At 45.5% G+C, this 17,906-nt stretch overlaps 1 protein-coding gene across 2 annotated transcripts; it reads left to right on the top strand.

The window, feature by feature from the left end:
* The first annotated feature begins 9,892 nt into the window (after positions 1-9,892).
* On the top strand, positions 9,893-14,965 carry LOC123052536 (glutamate receptor 3.4). 2 transcript variants are annotated; one of them, XM_044475753.1, is made up of 8 exons: positions 9,893-10,104; positions 10,209-10,257; positions 10,377-10,743; positions 11,549-12,891; positions 12,992-13,269; positions 13,362-13,393; positions 13,478-13,884; positions 13,999-14,965. In XM_044475753.1, the coding sequence occupies exons 3-8, from the start codon at positions 10,464-10,466 to the stop codon at positions 14,437-14,439; spliced, it is 2,781 nt and encodes a 926-aa protein (XP_044331688.1). In that variant the 5' UTR covers positions 9,893-10,104; positions 10,209-10,257; positions 10,377-10,463; the 3' UTR covers positions 14,440-14,965. The 2 variants fall into 2 exon arrangements, with proteins under 2 accessions (XP_044331688.1, XP_044331686.1); XM_044475751.1 differs by having other exon boundaries at positions 10,209-10,743.
* Positions 14,966-17,906: the final 2,941 nt, after the last annotated feature.

Below are 17,906 nucleotides of genomic sequence, written 5' to 3'. Positions count from 1 at the left end.
GCCGGAAACGAGTCCGAGGTTCCGGCGACACAGACATCACCCGAGGATAGGTCTGTGTGCGGCTCCAACGCCGCGGAATCTACGGCTTCCGTGGTGGGGTTGAGCTTCCCGTCCTCGGATGGCGCGATCTGCTCCGGATCTACGGCCAAAGCGGTTACTGGTGCAATTTCCTGGGCATGGCCCGATGACAGATTTTAGTCATGTTCATCGTGGCGACGGGGAGCGACTGCCGTGGTCTTGAATCCGTCGAAGATCAAGTCTCTGCGGATATCTGCGATGTAGTTCAAGCTCCCAAATCTGACCTGATGGCCAGGGGTGTAGCTGTCGATCTGCTCCAGATGGCCAAGCGAGTTGGCCCGCAGTGCGAAGCCGCCGAACACGAAGATCTGTCCGGGGAGGAAAGTTTCCCCTTGGACAATATCGTTGTTGATGGTTGAAGGAGCCATCAAACCTTTTGGGGACGACACAGTGGCTCTCAATGAAAGCACCAATGTCGGTGTCAAAACCGGCGGATCTCGGGTAAGGGGTCCCGAACTGTGCGTCTAAGGTCGATGGTAACAGGAGACAGGGGACACAATGTTTACCCAGGTTCGGGCCCTCTCTATGGAGGTAATACCCTACTTCCTGCTTGATTGATCTTGATGAATATGAGTATTACAAGAGTTGATCTACCATGAGATCGTAATGGCTAAAACCCTAGAAGTCTAGCCTGTATGACTGTATCTCCTTCCGGACTAAGCCCTCCGGTTTATATAGACACCGGAGGGGACTAGGGTTGTACAAAGTCAGTTAGAGAGAAAGGAATCTTCATATTCGGTCGCCAAGCTTGCCTTCCACGCCAAGGAGAGTCCCATTCGGACACGGGAGAGAGTCGTTGGTCTTGTATATTCACAGCCCATTAGTCCGGCCCATGTCCAACAGGCCGGACGCCCGGGGACCCCTTAGTCCAGGACTCCCTCAGAGGGGAGGAGGAGGAGGCCGGCCTAGGAGGAGGCGCGCGCCAAGGGGGGGCAATCCTACTCCAAGTAGGTTTGGCCCCCCTTTCCTATTCCTACTAGGAGAAGGCGGAAAGAGGAGGAGGGAAGAAGGAAAGAGGGGCCCGGCCCCCCAAACCCTAAACCAATTCGGTTTGGGCCAAAGGGGGGGGCGCCCCACACCTTGCTTGCTGCCCTTTTTCTCCACTAGGGCCAAATAAGGCCCATAGACTCCCCGGGGGGTTCCGGTAACCTCCCGGTACTCTGAAAAATACCCGATACACTTCGGAACCTTTCCGGTGTCCGAATATAACCTTCCAATATATCAATCTTTCCGTGATCTCATTCGGGACTCCGAACAACCTTCGGTACATCAAATCACATAACTCATAATACAAATCGTCATCGAACGTTAAGCGTGCGGACCCTACGGGTTCGAGAACTATGTAGACATGACCGAGACACATCTTCGGTCAATAACCAATAGCGGAACCTGGATGCTCATATTGGCTCCTACATATTCTACGAAGATCTTTATCGGTCAAACCGCATAACAACATACGTTGTTCCCTTTGTCATCGGTATGTTACTTGCCCGAGATTCGATCGTCGGTATCTCAATACCTAGTTCAATCTCGTTACCGGCAAGTCTCTTTACTCGTTCTGTAATCCATCATCCCATAACTAACTCATTAATCACATTGCTTGCAAGGCTTATAGTGATGTGCATTACCGAGAGGGCCCAGAGATACCTCTCCGACAATCAGAGTGACAAATCTAATCTCGATCTATGCCAACTCAACAAACACCATCGGAGACACCTGTAGAGCATCTTTATAATCACCCAGTTACGTTGTGACGTTTGATAGCACACTAAGTGTTCCTCCGGTATTCGGGAGTTGCATAATCTCGTAGTTAGAGGAACATGTATAAGTCATGAAGAAAGCAATGGCAATAAAACTCAACGATCATAATGCTAAGCTAACGGATAGGTCTTGTCAATCACATCATTCTCTAATGATGTGATCCCGTTCATCAAATGACAACTCATGTCTATGGCTAGGAAACTTAACCATCTTTGATTAACGAGCTAGTCAAGTAGAGGCATACTAGTGACACTCTGTTTGTCTATGTATTCACACATGTATCAAGTTTCCAGTTAATACAATTCTAGCATGAATAATAAACATTTATCATGATGTAAGGAAGTATAAATAACAACTTTATTATTGCCTCTAGGGCATATTTCCTTCAGTCTCCCACTTGCACTAGAGTTAATAATCTAGTTCACATCGCCATGTGATTTAACACCAATAGTTCACATCATCATGTGATTAACACCCATAGTTCACATCGCCATGTGACCAACACCCAAAAGGTTTACTAGAGTCAATAATCTAGTTCACATCGCCACGTGATTAACACCCAAAGAGTACTAAGGTGTGATCATGTTTTGCTTGTGAGAGAAGTTTAGTCAACGAGTCTGCCACATTCAGATCCGTATGTATTTTGCAAATTTCTATGTTTACAATGCTCTACACGGAGCTACTCTAGCTAATTGCTCCCACTTTCAATATGTATCTAGATTGAGACTTAGAGTCATCTGGATTGATGTAAAAGCTTGCATCGACGTAACTCTTTACGACGAACTCTTTATCACCTCCATAACCGAGAAATATTTCCTTAGTCCTGTTAGGTAACTAAGGATAACTTTGACCGTTGTCTAGTGATTCACACCTGGATCACTATCGTACCCCCTTGCCAAATTCATGGCAAGGTACACAATAGGTCTGGTACACAGCATAGCATACTTTATAGAACCTATGGCTGAGGCATAGGGAATGACTTTCATTCTCTTTCTATTTTCTAACGTGGTCGGGTTTTGAGTCTTACTCAACTTTACACCTTGCAATACAGGCAAGAACTCCTTTTTTGACTGTTCCATTCTGAACTATTTCAAAATCTTGTCATGGTATGTATTCGTTGAAAAAACTTATCAAGCGTCTTGATCTATCTCTATAGATCTTGATGCTCAATATGTAAGCAGCTTCACCGAGGTCTTTCTTTGAAAAACTCCTTTCAAACACTACTTTATGCTTTATAGAAAATTCTACATCATTTCCGATCAACAATATGTCATTCACATATACTTATCAGAAAGGCTGTAGTGCTCCCACTCACTTTCTTGTAAATACAGACTTCACCGCAAGTCTGTATAAAACTATATGCTTTGATCAACTTATCAAAGCATATATTCCAACTCCGAGATGCTTGCACCAGTCCATAGATGGATCGATGGAGCTTGCACATTTTGTTAGCACCTTTAGGATTGACAAAACCTTCCGGTTGCATCATATACAATTCTTCTTTAATAAATCCATTAAGGAATGCAATTTTGTTATCCATTTGCCAGATTTCATCAAATGCGGCAATTGCTAACATGATTCGGATAGACTTAAGCATCGCTATGAGTGAGAAAATCTCATCGTAGTCAACACCTTGAACTTCTCGAAAACCTTTCGCGACAAGTCGAGCTTTGTAGATAGTAACACTACCATCAGCGTCCGTCTTCCTCTTGAAGATCCATTTATTCTCAATGGCTTGCCGATCATGGGGCAATTCCACCAAAGTCCATACTTTGTTTTCATACATGGATCCTATCTCAGATTTCATGGCCTTAAACCATTTTGCGGAATCTGGACTCATCATCGCTTCCTCATAGTTCGTAGGTTCGTCATGGTCTAGTAACATAACTTCCAGAATTGGATTACCGTACCACTCTGGTGCAGAACGTACTCTGGTTGACCTACGAGGTTTGGTAGTAACTTGATCTGAAGTTTTATGATCATCATCATTAACTTTCTCACTAATTGGTGTAGGCATCACTGGAACTGATTTCTGTGATGAACTACTTTCCAATTCGGAAGAAGGTACAATTACCTCATCAAGTTCTACTTTCCTCCCACTCACTTCTTTCGAGAAAACTCCTTCTTTAGAAAGTATCCATTTTTAGCAACTAATATCTTGCCTTTGGATCTGTGATCGAAGGTGTACCCAACAGTTTCCTTTGGGTATCCTATGAAGACACATTTCTCCGATTTGGGTGCGAGCTTATCAGGTTGAAACTTTTTCACATAAGCATCGCCGCCCCAAACTTTAAGAAACGACGGCTTAGGTGCCAAATCACAGTTCATATGGTGTCGTCTCAACGGATTTAGATGGTGCCCTATTTAACGTGAATGCAGTTGTCTCTAATGCATAACCCCAAAACGATAGTGGTAAATTGGTAAGAGACATCATAGATCGCACCATATCTAATAAAGTACGGTTACAACGTTCAGACACACCATTTCGTTGTGGTGTTCCAGGTGGCGTGAGTTGCGAAACTATTCCGCATTGTTTCAAATGAAGACCAAATTCGTAACTCAAATATTCTTCTTCACGATCAGATCGTAGAAACTTTATTTTCTTGTTACGATGATTTTCTACTTCACTCTGAAATTCTTTGAACTTTTCAAATGTTTCAGACTTATGTTTCATTAAGTAGATATACCCATATCTGCTCAAATCATCTGTGAAGGTCAGAAAATAACGATACCCGCCACGACCCTCAACACTCATCGGACCGCATACATCAGTATGTATTATTTCCAACAAGTTAGTTGCTCGCTCCATTGTTCCAGAGAACGGAGTCTTAGTCATCTTGCCCATGAGGCATGGTTCGCAAGCATCAAATGATTCATAGTCAAGTGATTCCAAAAGTCCATCAGCATGGAGTTTCTTCATGTGCTTTTACACCAATATGACCTAAACGGCAGTGCCACAAATTAGTTGCACTATCATTATTAACTTTGCATCTTTTGGCTTCAATATTTATGAATATGTGTGTCACTACGATCGAGATTCAATAAACATTTATATTGAGTGTATGACCGTAGAAGGTTTTTATTCATGTTAGAACAACAATTATTCTTTGACTTAAATGAATAATTGTATTGCAACAAACATGATCCAATCATATTCATGCTCAATGCAAACACCAAATAACATTTATTTTAGGTTCACTAATCCCGAAGGTAAAGGAAGTGTGTGATGGTGATCTTATCAATCTTGGAATCACTTCCAACACGCAACATCACCTCGCCCTTAACTAGTCTTTGTTTATTTTGCAACTCCCGTTTCGAGTTGCTACTCTTAGCAACTGAACCAGTATCAAATACCGAGGGGTTGCTATAAACACTAGTAAAGTACACATCAATAACATGTATATCAAATATACCTTTGTTCACTTTGCCATCCTTCTTATCCGCCAAGTATCTAGGGAAGTTCCACTTCCAGTGACCATTTCCTTTGCAGTAGAAGCACTTAGTTTCAGGCTTGAGTCTAGCTTTGGGTTTTTTCACGGGAGTGACAACTTGCTTGTCATTCTTCTTGAAGTTCCATTTCTTTCCCTTGCCCTTTTACTTGAAACTAGCGGTCTTGTCAACCATCGACACTTGATACTTTTTCTTGATTTCTACCTTTGCCGATTTCAGCATCACGAAGAGCCCGGGAATCATTTTCATCATCCCTTGCATATTATAGTTCATCACGAAGTTCCAGTAAATTGGTGATAATGACTAGAGAACTCTGTCAATCACTATTTTATCTGGAAGATTAACTCCCACTTGATTCAAGCGATTGTAGTACTCAGACAATCTGAGCACATGCTCACTGGTTGAGCTATTCTCCTCCATCTTGTAGGCAAAGTACTTGTCAGAGGTCTCATACCTCTCGACTCGGGCATGAGTCTGAAATACCAATTTCAGCTCTTAGAACATCTTATATGTTCCGTGGCGTTCAAAACATTTTTGAAGTCCCGGTTCTAAACCGTAAAGCATGGCGCACTAAACTATCAAGTAGTTATCATACCAAGCTGGCCAAACGTTCATAACGTCTGAATCTGCTCCTGCAATAGGTCCGTCACCTAGCATTGCATCAACGACATAGTTCTTCTGTGCAGCAATGAGGATAATCCTCAGATCACGGACCTAGTCCGCATCATTGCTACTATCATCTTTCAACATAGTTTTTCTCTAGGAACATATCAAAAATAAACGGGGAGCTACATCGCGAGCTATTGATCTACAACATAGTTATGCAAATACTATCAGGACTAAGTTCATGATAAATTAAAGTTCAATTTAATCATATTAGTTAAGAACTCCCACTTAGATAGACATCCCTCTAGTCATCTAAATGATCACGTGAATCCATATCAACTAAACCATGTCCGATCATCACGTGAGATGGAGTAGTTTTCAATGGTGAACATCGCTATGTTGATCATATCTACTATATGATTCACGCTCGACCTTTCGGTCTCAGTGTTCCGAGGCCATATCTACATATGCTCGTCAAGTTTAACCCGAGTATTCTGCGTGTGCAAAACTGGCTTACACCCTTTATATGTGAACGTAGAGCTTATCACACCCGATCATCACGTGGTGTCTCGGCACGACGAACTGTCGCAACGGTGCATACTCAGGGAGAACACTTATACCTTGAAATTTAGTAAGGGATCATCTTATAATGCTATCGCTGTACTAAGCAAAATAAGATGCATAAAGGATAAACATCACATGCAATCAATATAAGTGATATGATATGGCCATCATCATCTTGTGCCTTTGATCTCCATCTCCAAAGCACCGTCATGATCACCATAGTCACCGGCTTGACACCTTGATCTCCATCGAAGCATCGTTGTCGTCTCGCCAACTATTGCTTCTACGACTATCGCTACCGCTTAGTGATAAAGTAAAGCAATTTCATGGCGATTGCATTTCATACAATAAAGCGACAACCATAAGGCTCCTGCTAGTTGCCGATAACTGTTACAAAACATGATCATCTCATACAACAATTTATATATCATCATGTTTTGACCATATCACATCATAGCATACCCTGCAAAAACAAGTTAAACGTCCTCTACTTGTTGTTGCAAATTTTACGTGGCTGCTACGGGCTGAGCAAGAACCGTTCTTACCTACGCATCAAAACCACAACGATTTTTTGTCAAGTGTGTTGTTTTAACCTTCAACAAGGACCGGGCGTAGTCACACTCGATTCAACTAAAATTGGAGAAACTGACACCCGCCAGCCACCTGTGTGCAAAGCACATCGGTAGAACTAGTCTCGCGTAAGCGTACGCGTAATGTCGGTCCGGGCCGCTTCATCCAACAATACAGCCGAATCAAAGTATGACATGCTGGTAAGCAGTATGACTATTATCGTCCACAACTCTTTGTGTTCTACTCGTGCATATAACATCTACGCATAGACCTGGCTCGGATGCCACTTTTGTGGAACGCACTATTTCAAATTTTTTTACCTACGATCACGCAAGATCTATCTATGTAATGCATAGCAACGAGCGGGAGAGTGTGTCCGCGTACCCTTGTAGACCGAAAGCGGAAGCGTTTAGTAACACGGTTGATGTAATCGAACGTCTTCGCGATCCAACCGATCCAAGTACCGAACGCACGACACCTCCGCGATCTGCACACGTTCAGCTCGGTGACGTCCCTCGAACTCTTGATCCAGTTGAGGCCGAGGGAGAGTTTCGTCAGCACGACGGCGTGGTGACGGTGATGATGAAGTTACCTGCGCAGGGCTTCGCCTAAGCACTACGACAATATGACCGAGGTGTTGAACTGTGGAGGGGGGCACCGCACACGGCTAAGAGATTGTCTGTTGTTCCTTTGGGGTGCCCCTTGCCCCCATATACAAAGGAGGAGAGGAGGAGGAGGCCGGCCTAGGAGAGCGCACGCCGGGGGGGGGGGCAATCCTACTCCAAGTAGGTTTGCCCCCCCCTTTCCTATTCCTACTAGGAGAAGGAGGAAAGAGGAGGAGGGGAGAAGGAAAGAGGGGGCCGGCCCCCCAAACCCTAAACCAATTCGATTTGGGCCTAAGGGGGGGGGCGCCCCACACCTTTCTTGCTGCCCTCTTTCTCCACTAGGGCCCAATAAGGCCCATAGACTCCCCGGGGGGTTCCGGTAACCTCCCGGTACTCCGAAAAATACCCAATACACTTCGGAACCTTTCCGGTGTCCGAATATAACCTTTCAATATATCAATCTTTATGTCTCGACCATTTTGAGACTCCTCGTCATGTCCGTGATCTCATCCGGGACTCCGAACAACCTTCGGTACATCAAATCACATAACTCATAATACAAATCGTCATCGAACGTTAAGCGTGCGGACCCTATGGGTTCGAGAACTATGTAGACATGACCGAGACACATCTTCGGTCAATAACCAATAGCGGAACCTGGATGCTCATATTGGCTCCTACATATTCTACGAAGATCTTTATTGGTCAAACTGCATAACAACATACGTTGTTCCCTTTGTCATCGGTATGTTACTTGCCCGAGATTCGATCGTTAGTATCTCAATACCTAGTTCAATCTCGTTACCGACAAGTCTCTTTACTTGTTCTGTAACGCATCATCCCGTAACTAACTCATTAGTCACATTGCTTGCAAGGCTTATAGTGATGTGCATTACCGAGAGGGCCCAGAGATACCTCTCCGACAATCGGAGTGACAAATCCTAATCTCGATTTATGCCAACTCAACAAACACCATCAGAGACACCTGTAGAGCATCTTTATAATCACCCAGTTACGTTGTGACGTCTGATAGCACACTAAGTGTTCCTACGGTATTCGGGAGTTGCATAATCTCATAGTTAGAGGAACATGTATAAGTCATGAAGAAAGCAATAGCAATAAAACTCAACGATCATAATGCTAAGCTAATGGATGGGTCTTGTCAATCACATTATTCTCTAATGATGTGATCCCGTTCATCAAATGATAACTCATGTCTATGGCTAGGAAACTTAACCATCTTTGATTAACGAGCTAGTCAAGTAGAGGCATACTAGTGACACTCTGTTTGTCTATGTATTCACACATGTATCAAGTTTCCGGTTAATACAATTCTAGCATGAATAATAAACATTTATCATGATATAAGAAAATATAAATAACAACTTTATTATTGCCTTTAGGGCATATTTCCTTCAATTTAGGGGCTTTTTAGTTCTTTGTCGCTAGTGAAGTTAGGGCAGCGCCGGTGACGAGAATAATGGGTTCATTGGCTTCCCTGTGTCGTTGGCCTTCCTTGGAGGAGCATTGACGGGTCGGAGGATGATGTCGATCGCAGGTTAGTGTTGTTTTTCAATAAAGAGTGTTTTTTGTTAACTCAAAATATAGCATCAAGCATTCAAGGGGATACAAAACATGGTGAGCAATACTCGACCTCTGCATAACTACGATGCACAGATCCAAACACTAACAGTCTGACAAAAGATAAATAAAAAGGCTGACATATCGACCACGGTGGAGTCATATAGAACCGACACAATGTCTATATCAAAGAAGGTGATGGACTGTTCTAAAGATTATGCTGTCATCTATGTTGGGTAAAAACCTCTCAAGCCAACCGCTCCAACCGCATACACACCGCCATGAATATCGATTAGAACTTCGTTCGATGCAGCATCGACCATGTATGAAGTGAGTGCGTACAACTCATAGACCAAGAGGTGCACTGTATCTGTATGGTTTGATGCACATGGCTTTGGTGAATGTGAATATTTTAGAAAGGGGAGTGAGCTTCGATGAAAGCTTTAGTACTACTGCTGGAGTAGCAGATATTCGAGAGGGTCTAAAGCATTAACAATATTCCTAGCAAGATATTACCCGGTGTTTGTCCAAACTGAATTTTGCTGATCCTGACGTCCGCGACACAAAAGCTTCCGGGTGTCTCGCATTTCCCTCTTTATCGCTGAAAGGAATCCAATCGCCGAGGGCAGCAAAGAAAGCGGCTTTATCATGCCCCACGAGGCCACGATCGTCTCGCACCCGCGGTCGCCGTCACAGTGCCAGCCACTGCCTGGCCTCGGCAGGCAGGCATTTCATTCGCCAGCAGAATGGCCTACAAATATCCCCCCAAAACCGAGAGGCCGCAGCATTTCCCTCCTCGGCCGCCCGGGATCATCAGCAAGGCCAAGAAACCAAGCGAGGTTCCGTTCCGTGGTGTTCTCGGCTGAGCCGAGCTCTTTGGCTTCCGTCGGTAAGCGCCCGATAATCCTAGTCTTTTCTTCGGCAAGCAGGTCGATTAGCTCGACTGTTGGACAGCCCAATGATGGCGCGTTCCGTTCCTCTTTGCGGTTGCAGGTGAGCTGCGCCGCCACTTCGTCCTGCTGAGCATTTCGTCGAGCAGCTGGTAGGCGGCCACAGGCAGAGCAGGAACTCATTTCCATCGCTTGCGTTCCTCTTCTGCTTGTTCTCCTGGTTCCTCGGTGCGATCTCGGCCTCTAAACTCCTTCTCTTGGGTGGAAACAGAGGCCGTCTAGATCGAGAACGAAGTATCCGTGTTAGCTTCTGGTTCTGGAGGTCAAGAAGCCACTTGTGCTTTCTTGCTTCGGGCAGATGGGCTCTGCTCACTTTGCTGCCATACTGCTCTGTGTCTGCATTATTGCCGGTGGTGCCATAGCAGATAGCCAGAATGGCACCAACGGCGTCTCGAGGCCGGCCGAGGTGCGCATCGGTGCGCTCTTCACATTTGATTCGGTCATCGGGAGGGCAGCGAAGCCGGCTATCGAGCTCGCTGTTGCGGATGTCAATGCTGATCCAACCGTACTGCCCGGGACAAAATTGAGTCTTCTTATGCAGGACACCAATTGCAGTGGCTTTGTTGGGACTATTGAAGGTTCATACTTCTTTCTTTTTCATCAGTTTTTCTTTTCCAGAAAGCTGTCTGCATTCTATATCTGCAAGTTAGTTTTAACTCTGCTAGTAACTAGACATGAGATATAAGTTGATGAATATTATCTGTACATTAGTTTAGTACAGTATCAAATAGTAACATATTTTTTCCTCGAGCACGCACCAAAATGCTTTTTGTATTAGAATAAACCGCCAAGAAGGTGCAAAGTACCTCGCTGCGACCAAAACAGAAACATAACTTATGTAGAGAAGCAAGCAAAGTAAAGCCAAAACCGAACCAAAACAAAACTGCTAGATATACAAATTAGGTTTCTAACTGCGCTTAGTAACTAGACATGAGTAGCAGATGGCGAAGATATTTGAGCCTGATCATATTGAAATTAGCAATTTGCCAGTTTAATCTGCTTGTCATGCAATCATCATTTCCTGAATTAAACATCATTCCCCTTTAACTAATTGCTTGGCTTTCTTTCCTTGCACGTGTTGTATTTCTTTTCTACTTCTTTTTAACTCAATCTTGGTAGCCAACACCGTAATCAAATTCAGCTACAGAGGAAATTTGGCTTGGAAAGTTGCAAAGCTATATAAGGTAGTTCCATGATATCATGGCAAGTGTGCAGATTTTAGTCCTACTGAGTATTTGTTCTTATGCAAACTAGAAGTAGATCGTCTTTTCTAATTGTAACTTTCCTTAGTTTTCTTATACTTACTAAATTGTAAGTGAACATATAATTTATTTATCTCTCATTCAAATCTTGAAGAGTTTGATAACAATGGTTCCTGTGCAGCATTGCAGCTTCTGGCCAAGGATGTTATCGCTGTATTAGGTCCACAATCATCCGCAATTGCTCATATCATTTCTCATGCTGCTAACAAACTCCAAGTCCCACTTATCTCTTTCGCAGCCTCCGATCCTACCCTTTCTTCCCTTGAATACCCTTACTTTGTGAGGGCTACACAAAGTGATTACTACCAAATGTCTGCTGTAGCTAGTATCATCAGTCAGTACCAATGGAGAGAAGTCATCGCCATCTATGTTGATGATGACTATGGTAGAGGCGGCATCACAGCACTTGGTGATGCCCTTGCAAAGAAGATGTCCAAGATAGCCTACAAAGCAAAATTGCCACCTGGTGCTGGAAGGACTGCAATCCAGGATATGTTGATGCAAGTGAATGAAATGGAGTCCCGCGTCTATGTTGTCCATGTGAACCCTGACTCTGGGATGACAGTTTTCTCTGCCGCAAAATCTTTAGGGATGATGAGTAGCGGCTATGTATGGATAGCAACAGACTGGCTCTCTGCAGTGATAGACTCATCTGGGCATGTTGCTTCTGATGCGACAGAAAACACTCAGGGGGTTATTATGCTTCATCAACATGTTGCTGACTCTGGCATTCAGCAGTCCTTGCTGCCCAAACTGAACAGTCTGACAAGGAAAGGAAACCGTTCGAGCTTCAGTTCCTACACTGCACATGCTTATGACTCCGTATGGTTGGTTGCTCATGCAGTTGAGCAGTTCCTGAGTGCTGGGAATGCAGTATCTTTTTCTGCAAACCAAAATTTGCAAGCTATAAAAGGAAGTAGCCTTCAGTTAGATTCTCTCCGAGTTCTCAACAATGGAGATAAACTACTGGAGAAAGTGTTGCAGGCAAATTTCACAGGGGTTTCAGGCCAAGTACAATTTACTTTGGACAGGAATTTGATCCATCCAGCTTATGACATCCTGAATATCGGTGGCACAGGTTTCAGAACCATTGGGTATTGGTCAAACTTTTCTGGTCTCTCAGTTGCTGCTCCAGAAAACTTGCATTCAGTACCACTGAACTCTACAACCAATGATATACAGCTCCATAGTGTTATCTGGCCTGGTCAGACTGCTGAGAAACCCCGTGGTTGGGTGTTTCCTTACCATGGGAAGCTTCTAAGGATTGGGGTGCCTCTGCGTACAAGCTACAATGAGTTTGTGATGCAAGACGATGGGCCTGATGGGGTAAAGGGGTTCTCAGTTGATGTTTTTAAATCTGCAATAAGCTTGTTGCCTTACCCCGTGGGATGCACTTTTGTTTTATTTGGAGATGGACTGAAGAATCCGAGCTACAGTGACCTTGTACAAAAGGTGTCCGAAAATGTGAGTAACATCTCCATATCATTGAGTCTGAAAAACTATTGTACCATCTTTATTAAACTGGATTTTATTCATTTTGTTCTTCTTTTTTGGTACCACTCAGTACTTTGATGCTGCCATAGGGGACATCTCCATTGTGACAAATAGAACAAGACTTGTTGATTTTACCCAGCCATATACAGAATCAGGTCTCATTATTGTAGCTCCAGCCAGGGAGACTGAATCAAACGCTTGGGCTTTTCTGAAACCATTCACCTTTCAGATGTGGTGTGTTCTAGGTTTGCTCTTCCTCTTTGTGGGTACAGTTGTTTGGATCCTTGAACACCGCACTAATACTGAGTTCCGCGGAACCCCAAGGCAACAAATTATGACAGTATGCTGGTTAGTATATGTATTGCATAACATTTCTGTTTTTCAAAGTGTGCAAGTTTTTTTTGTTATCTGATATCTGATGTCTGCTCTGCACCTTTCAGGTTTAGCTTTTCAACCATGTTTTTCGCACACAGTAAGTTCTGAAATCAAACTTGTCAAGATATTAAAGACTCTTTTGGTTCACTCTTATATTCACATTTTTTGTTGGTTTACACAGGAGAGAACACTTCTAGCGCACTTGGCAGATTTGTGCTCCTTGTGTGGCTCTTTGTTGTGCTCATTATTAACTCAAGCTACACGGCAAGCTTGACATCACTTCTCACAGTTCAAGAGCTAACAACAGGGGTAAAAGGTCTTGATAGCTTGATCTCTAGTTCAAGTGCAATTGGCTATCAAGTTGGATCGTTTGCCAGAAATTATCTTGTGGAGGAGCTCAATATCGCCGATTCCCGTCTGGTGCCACTAAACAGCCCATCTGATTATGCAAGAGCACTAGAGCTAGGGTCAGGAAATGGTGGTGTTGCTGCAATAATCGATGAGCTACCATACGTTGAGATCTTCCTGTCAAAATACTGTAAATTCAAGACGGTTGGTCAGGTTTTCACAAAAAGCGGATGGGGATTTGTAAGTTAATTAATTATGATCAGATAACTCATTCAATTAAAAAAAAAGATGAAATAACTGATGTTTTTGTCTCCTAAATTAAATATCTTATTGTTGTACTGTATTTTGCTGCAGGCCTTTCCAAGAGATTCCCCTCTTGCCGACGACTTGTCGACAGCAATCCTTACACTATCAGAGAACGGCGACCTCCAAAGGATCCATGATGAATGGTTAAGTGGGATGAAAGGATGTGAGTCAGATGATAGTGGGATGAGCTCAAACTCCTTGAGCCTGTCAAGCTTCTGGGGCCTCTTTGTCGTGTGTGGCCTTGCATGTGTCGTTGCTCTCCTGATTTTCTTCTGGCGAATATTGTTTCAGTACAGCAAGTATAATAACCAGGTTGAGCTTGAAGCGGCGATCGTGAACCGGCCAGCGAGGCTAACCAGCATCAAATCGCTAATCTCTTTTGTTGACAAGAGGGAGGAGGAGGTGAAGAATGCTCTCAAGAAAAAGCCTAATGGCTCTCAGCAGGCAAGAATCGGCACTACAGAAGAACCATCTACATTGCCGCTGTAAAACTTACGTACATCGCTGCTGCATGACTAACATAGTCAGAAAGAACAACGCGCGGCCCTGCTGCAACTGAAGTGGCAGATTCCGAAACCACGGGTGGCGATGGACCGACGACGCGGTTTTCTTGTGTTCCATTTGCTCTGGCTGTGGAAACCTTGCAGCGTCCAGAGCAGCTGAAGTAGAATATTTTCTCTGAAACATGTTACCAACATGTGGATGGGAGAAGTAGCAGCATTCGGTTGTGGTATGTACCTGGTACATACCACAATCTGAAGTAAGCTATCCAGATTGTAGCTACAATTTTTTTCTGTCAGAGTGCGCTTTTCTTTTTGAAATTAGAAGTAACCTCTTGTGTTCCAAGTTGTTGTACTCCCTATGTTCACTTTTATAAGACGTTTTAGACAGCTGAAATTGAACTGTTTTGGGTGTTGTCTTAAATGTCTAAACGGTCTTACAAAAGTGAACGGAGGGAGTAGCTACAATCAATCTGAAGCATGTTCTGAATAAGCCGAGGAGTCTGAATCCTTGTTTGGTGTGGTGTGCCAGTGTGTGCCTGGTACTCTAGTTGTGCATTTCCTTTCGCTACTGAGCTGTGCTGTGCTGTGATGAAAGAGTAACGTATGCATCTCTACTCTTTCGCTTGACTGCGAAATCTTTTAGTACATCCCAGCAGACTCGAATCTACATCGAGCTTAATTAACATTCTGCTCTGTGATTGCAGAATTCACGTCTCAAAAACAGCAATTTTAACATTGCGCAAAAAGAAATCTCTCTCTGATTACAACGCTGGACCTGTCCAGCTCTCCCTCCCTTGCTTGCTGCAAGGCAATGAAGGAAAGGGATCTTACTTGCTGATTCTCCATGCGACTGACTGAGAAACTAATCCGGACGATTACGATAGGAAGGTAGCATGGCCGCGTCTCCCGGGATATCTTTTAGCTTGTTTTAATTGCTGGTCCCGCTTAAGTTTGATTGCCTAATCTGCTTCTAACTGAACTGCAACCAAATTCAGGTAACTTTAGAGCAAGTATAATAAGGTACAGTTCAGCAGGTTGTAGGGATTAAAATATTATATGTTTGCCGAGTTGGATGAGAGAGAAGAGGAGAGAGAGAAGGGAAGCCGGCCGGGAGGCCCCCAGATCCCGCTGGCCTCCCCCACTCCTCCTCCTCCTCCCTCGCCGCCGCCCAAGGGCGCGGCCAGGAGAAGCCTGGTCGTCGCCGGCGGCGGCGGGGACTCGGGCCCTCTCGCTCGCGTGGGGCTGGCGCGGGCCGGCGCCCCGGGCCGGAGCATGGCGCGGGCCGGACGCCACGGCGGGTGGTGGCGGCGCCTCGGCGACTTCGCTCCCCCGCGGCAGGAGGCCTCGCGATCTGGTGCGTCGCGGTCGCCAGGGACGACAGCGGCGTGACCGGATCGGGTTGTGGCGGTGTCGTGGTTCTAAGTCTGACAGTAGAATGTGGGGTAGGGATGTAGAGGCAAGATCCTAGCTATGGAGAAGCTGTACGCACGAGTTTTACGAGTTCAGGCCCTTCTCGGAGGAAGTAACAGCCCTACGTCTCGGAGCCCGGAGGCGGTCGACTGGATTATATGTGTGTGTGTTATAGGGGGTGCGAACCCTTGTGCATGTGGAGGGGGGTGGCTTATATAGAGTGCGCCAGGACCCCGGCCAGCCCACGTTACAAGGGTTTTAAGGTACATCAAGAGGGGGGCGTTACTGGTAACATCCGTAATAAAGTGTTATAAATGGCTATTAAGTCTAGGAGTTAATGCTCGACCGTTGCTATGTAGAGTGACTTTAGGTTTTCTGTCCGTCGAGTGTTTCTTGTTACGGTCGAGTGATCTTGATTCCTCCGAGTGGAAATGTTTCTGGTCGAGTGGGTGATGGTACCCCTCGAATGCTTCTGGCTTTAGAGTCATGTCCTTGGGGAGGGTATTTAGGTCAGGCCTCTGACCCTACCCTAGGTACATGTCCTCATCATTAGCCCCCGAATGGATCAGGGTTTGAGTGGAGAAGGAGTTGAAAATACTTCCGACTCATTTTTCGTGTTTCGGGTGTGTCTTGTTTTGGATCAACGAACCGAGGTGGTGACACCAACTTCTTTTTCAGTCGCCTTGATCCATTCCTGGTTTTGTCGAGTGAACTTTTGCTGGAAGAGGTCCGAGTGCTAATGTGGTGGAGATCTTCCGTCTGACAAGTTGTTCTGCTGCCTGCGGATCTCGCGGGATTCGAATTTCGGGAAGCACGCGGGGCGGAGGAGGCCGCAGTAATCGGGCTGGATAAGGCAAGGCCGCCTCGATTCCTGTGCCGCCTTTTTTGCCACGTATCATGCACGCGACTGTTGCGGGATTTGATAAGATTGCCCGAGCCTACATGTCAGCCACTCGGAAGCAACCCCATATAAGGCGCCGGACCAGGGTTTTTGAACAGTGCGTCCTCATTCTTCTTCTCTCTTCTCAGTTTTCCCCACTGCGCCTGCTCCTCCTCCAGCGCCGCCGCTCCGCTCGAGCTCAGTCCACGGTGATGGGGAAAGAAAAGACGGTGGCTCTGGAGCACGCGAAGAAGGCGACGACGAAGGCGAAGGGGAAAAAGTCCAGCCGGGGCGGATCCTCGTCGCGGTCCGGTTTGCCGCGCGGCTGGATCCAGGGCGACTAGAGCTGGTCGACGATCAGTCAGGATGACCTCGACGATCTGGCGGAGGAGGGGTTGATTCCTCACGGATCGGCACGGCTCCCGGAGGATGAGACCGAACCTCGACCGCGGGAGGGTGAGTGCGTCCTCCTCGCCACTCACGTCGACCGTGGATTTTCTCTGCCTCCGCATCCTTTTTTTCGGGCTTTCTTGAATTTCTTTGGAGCACAACTTCATCACTTTTCCCCCAACACCATCATATATCTTGCTGCTTTCGTGTCTCTGTGCGAAAATTTCTTGGGTTGTCGACCACACTGGAGTCTCTTCACGCACATTTTCATGGGTCGCTCCTAGTCGGTCAAAAAGGCCAACCCGAGTGACGAGAGGACTCAAGTGATCCAGATGTGTGGGGGTCTTGGGATTCAGATGAGGGGTAAGAGCTCTTTCCCAGCCATAATTCTTCCTGAGTTAGTACGAGGGTGGCAGTCGACCTGGTTTTACTGCAAAGACCAGCCGACTCCAGGTCAGTTGACTGGACTTCCTCCTTTTTCTATGGCTCGCGTAGAGAAGCCCTCCGCCTTGAAAGTGACTTCAGGGGAGAAAGCGGAGGTGAAAGTGCTGGTTGAGCGAGTGGTCTATCTCATCCGTGAGGGTGTAACTGGAATGGATCTGCTGGAAGTCTTCCTCAGACGACGTATTCAGCCACTTCAAGCCCGCGACCATCCGATGTGGATGTATTCGGGCATTGAAGATTCCACTCAGGTGCATCCAGAAGAAGTCGACGAGGATACGGTGGAGAAGTGGTTGAGGAGTATCACAGGCAACAAGGATAACCCCAGAGGA

Source organism: Triticum aestivum, chromosome 2D (genome assembly GCF_018294505.1).
Source record: "Triticum aestivum cultivar Chinese Spring chromosome 2D, IWGSC CS RefSeq v2.1, whole genome shotgun sequence".
Taxonomy (NCBI): Eukaryota; Viridiplantae; Streptophyta; class Magnoliopsida; order Poales; family Poaceae; genus Triticum; species Triticum aestivum.
The sequence above is the reverse complement of the archived record's forward strand: the minus strand, read 5'-3'. Positions and strand labels throughout refer to the sequence as shown.

Bases quoted from the DNA above. Each gene is read 5' to 3' on its own strand.
- LOC123052536 (XM_044475753.1), top strand. From the start codon at position 10,464: ATGGGCTCTGCTCACTTTGCTGCCATACTGCTCTGTGTCTGCATTATT. The intron at 10,744-11,548 runs GTTCATACTTCT...GTTCCTGTGCAG, and splicing joins CTTTGTTGGGACTATTGAAG to CATTGCAGCTTCTGGCCAAG. The intron at 12,892-12,991 runs GTGAGTAACATC...GGTACCACTCAG, and splicing joins TACAAAAGGTGTCCGAAAAT to TACTTTGATGCTGCCATAGG.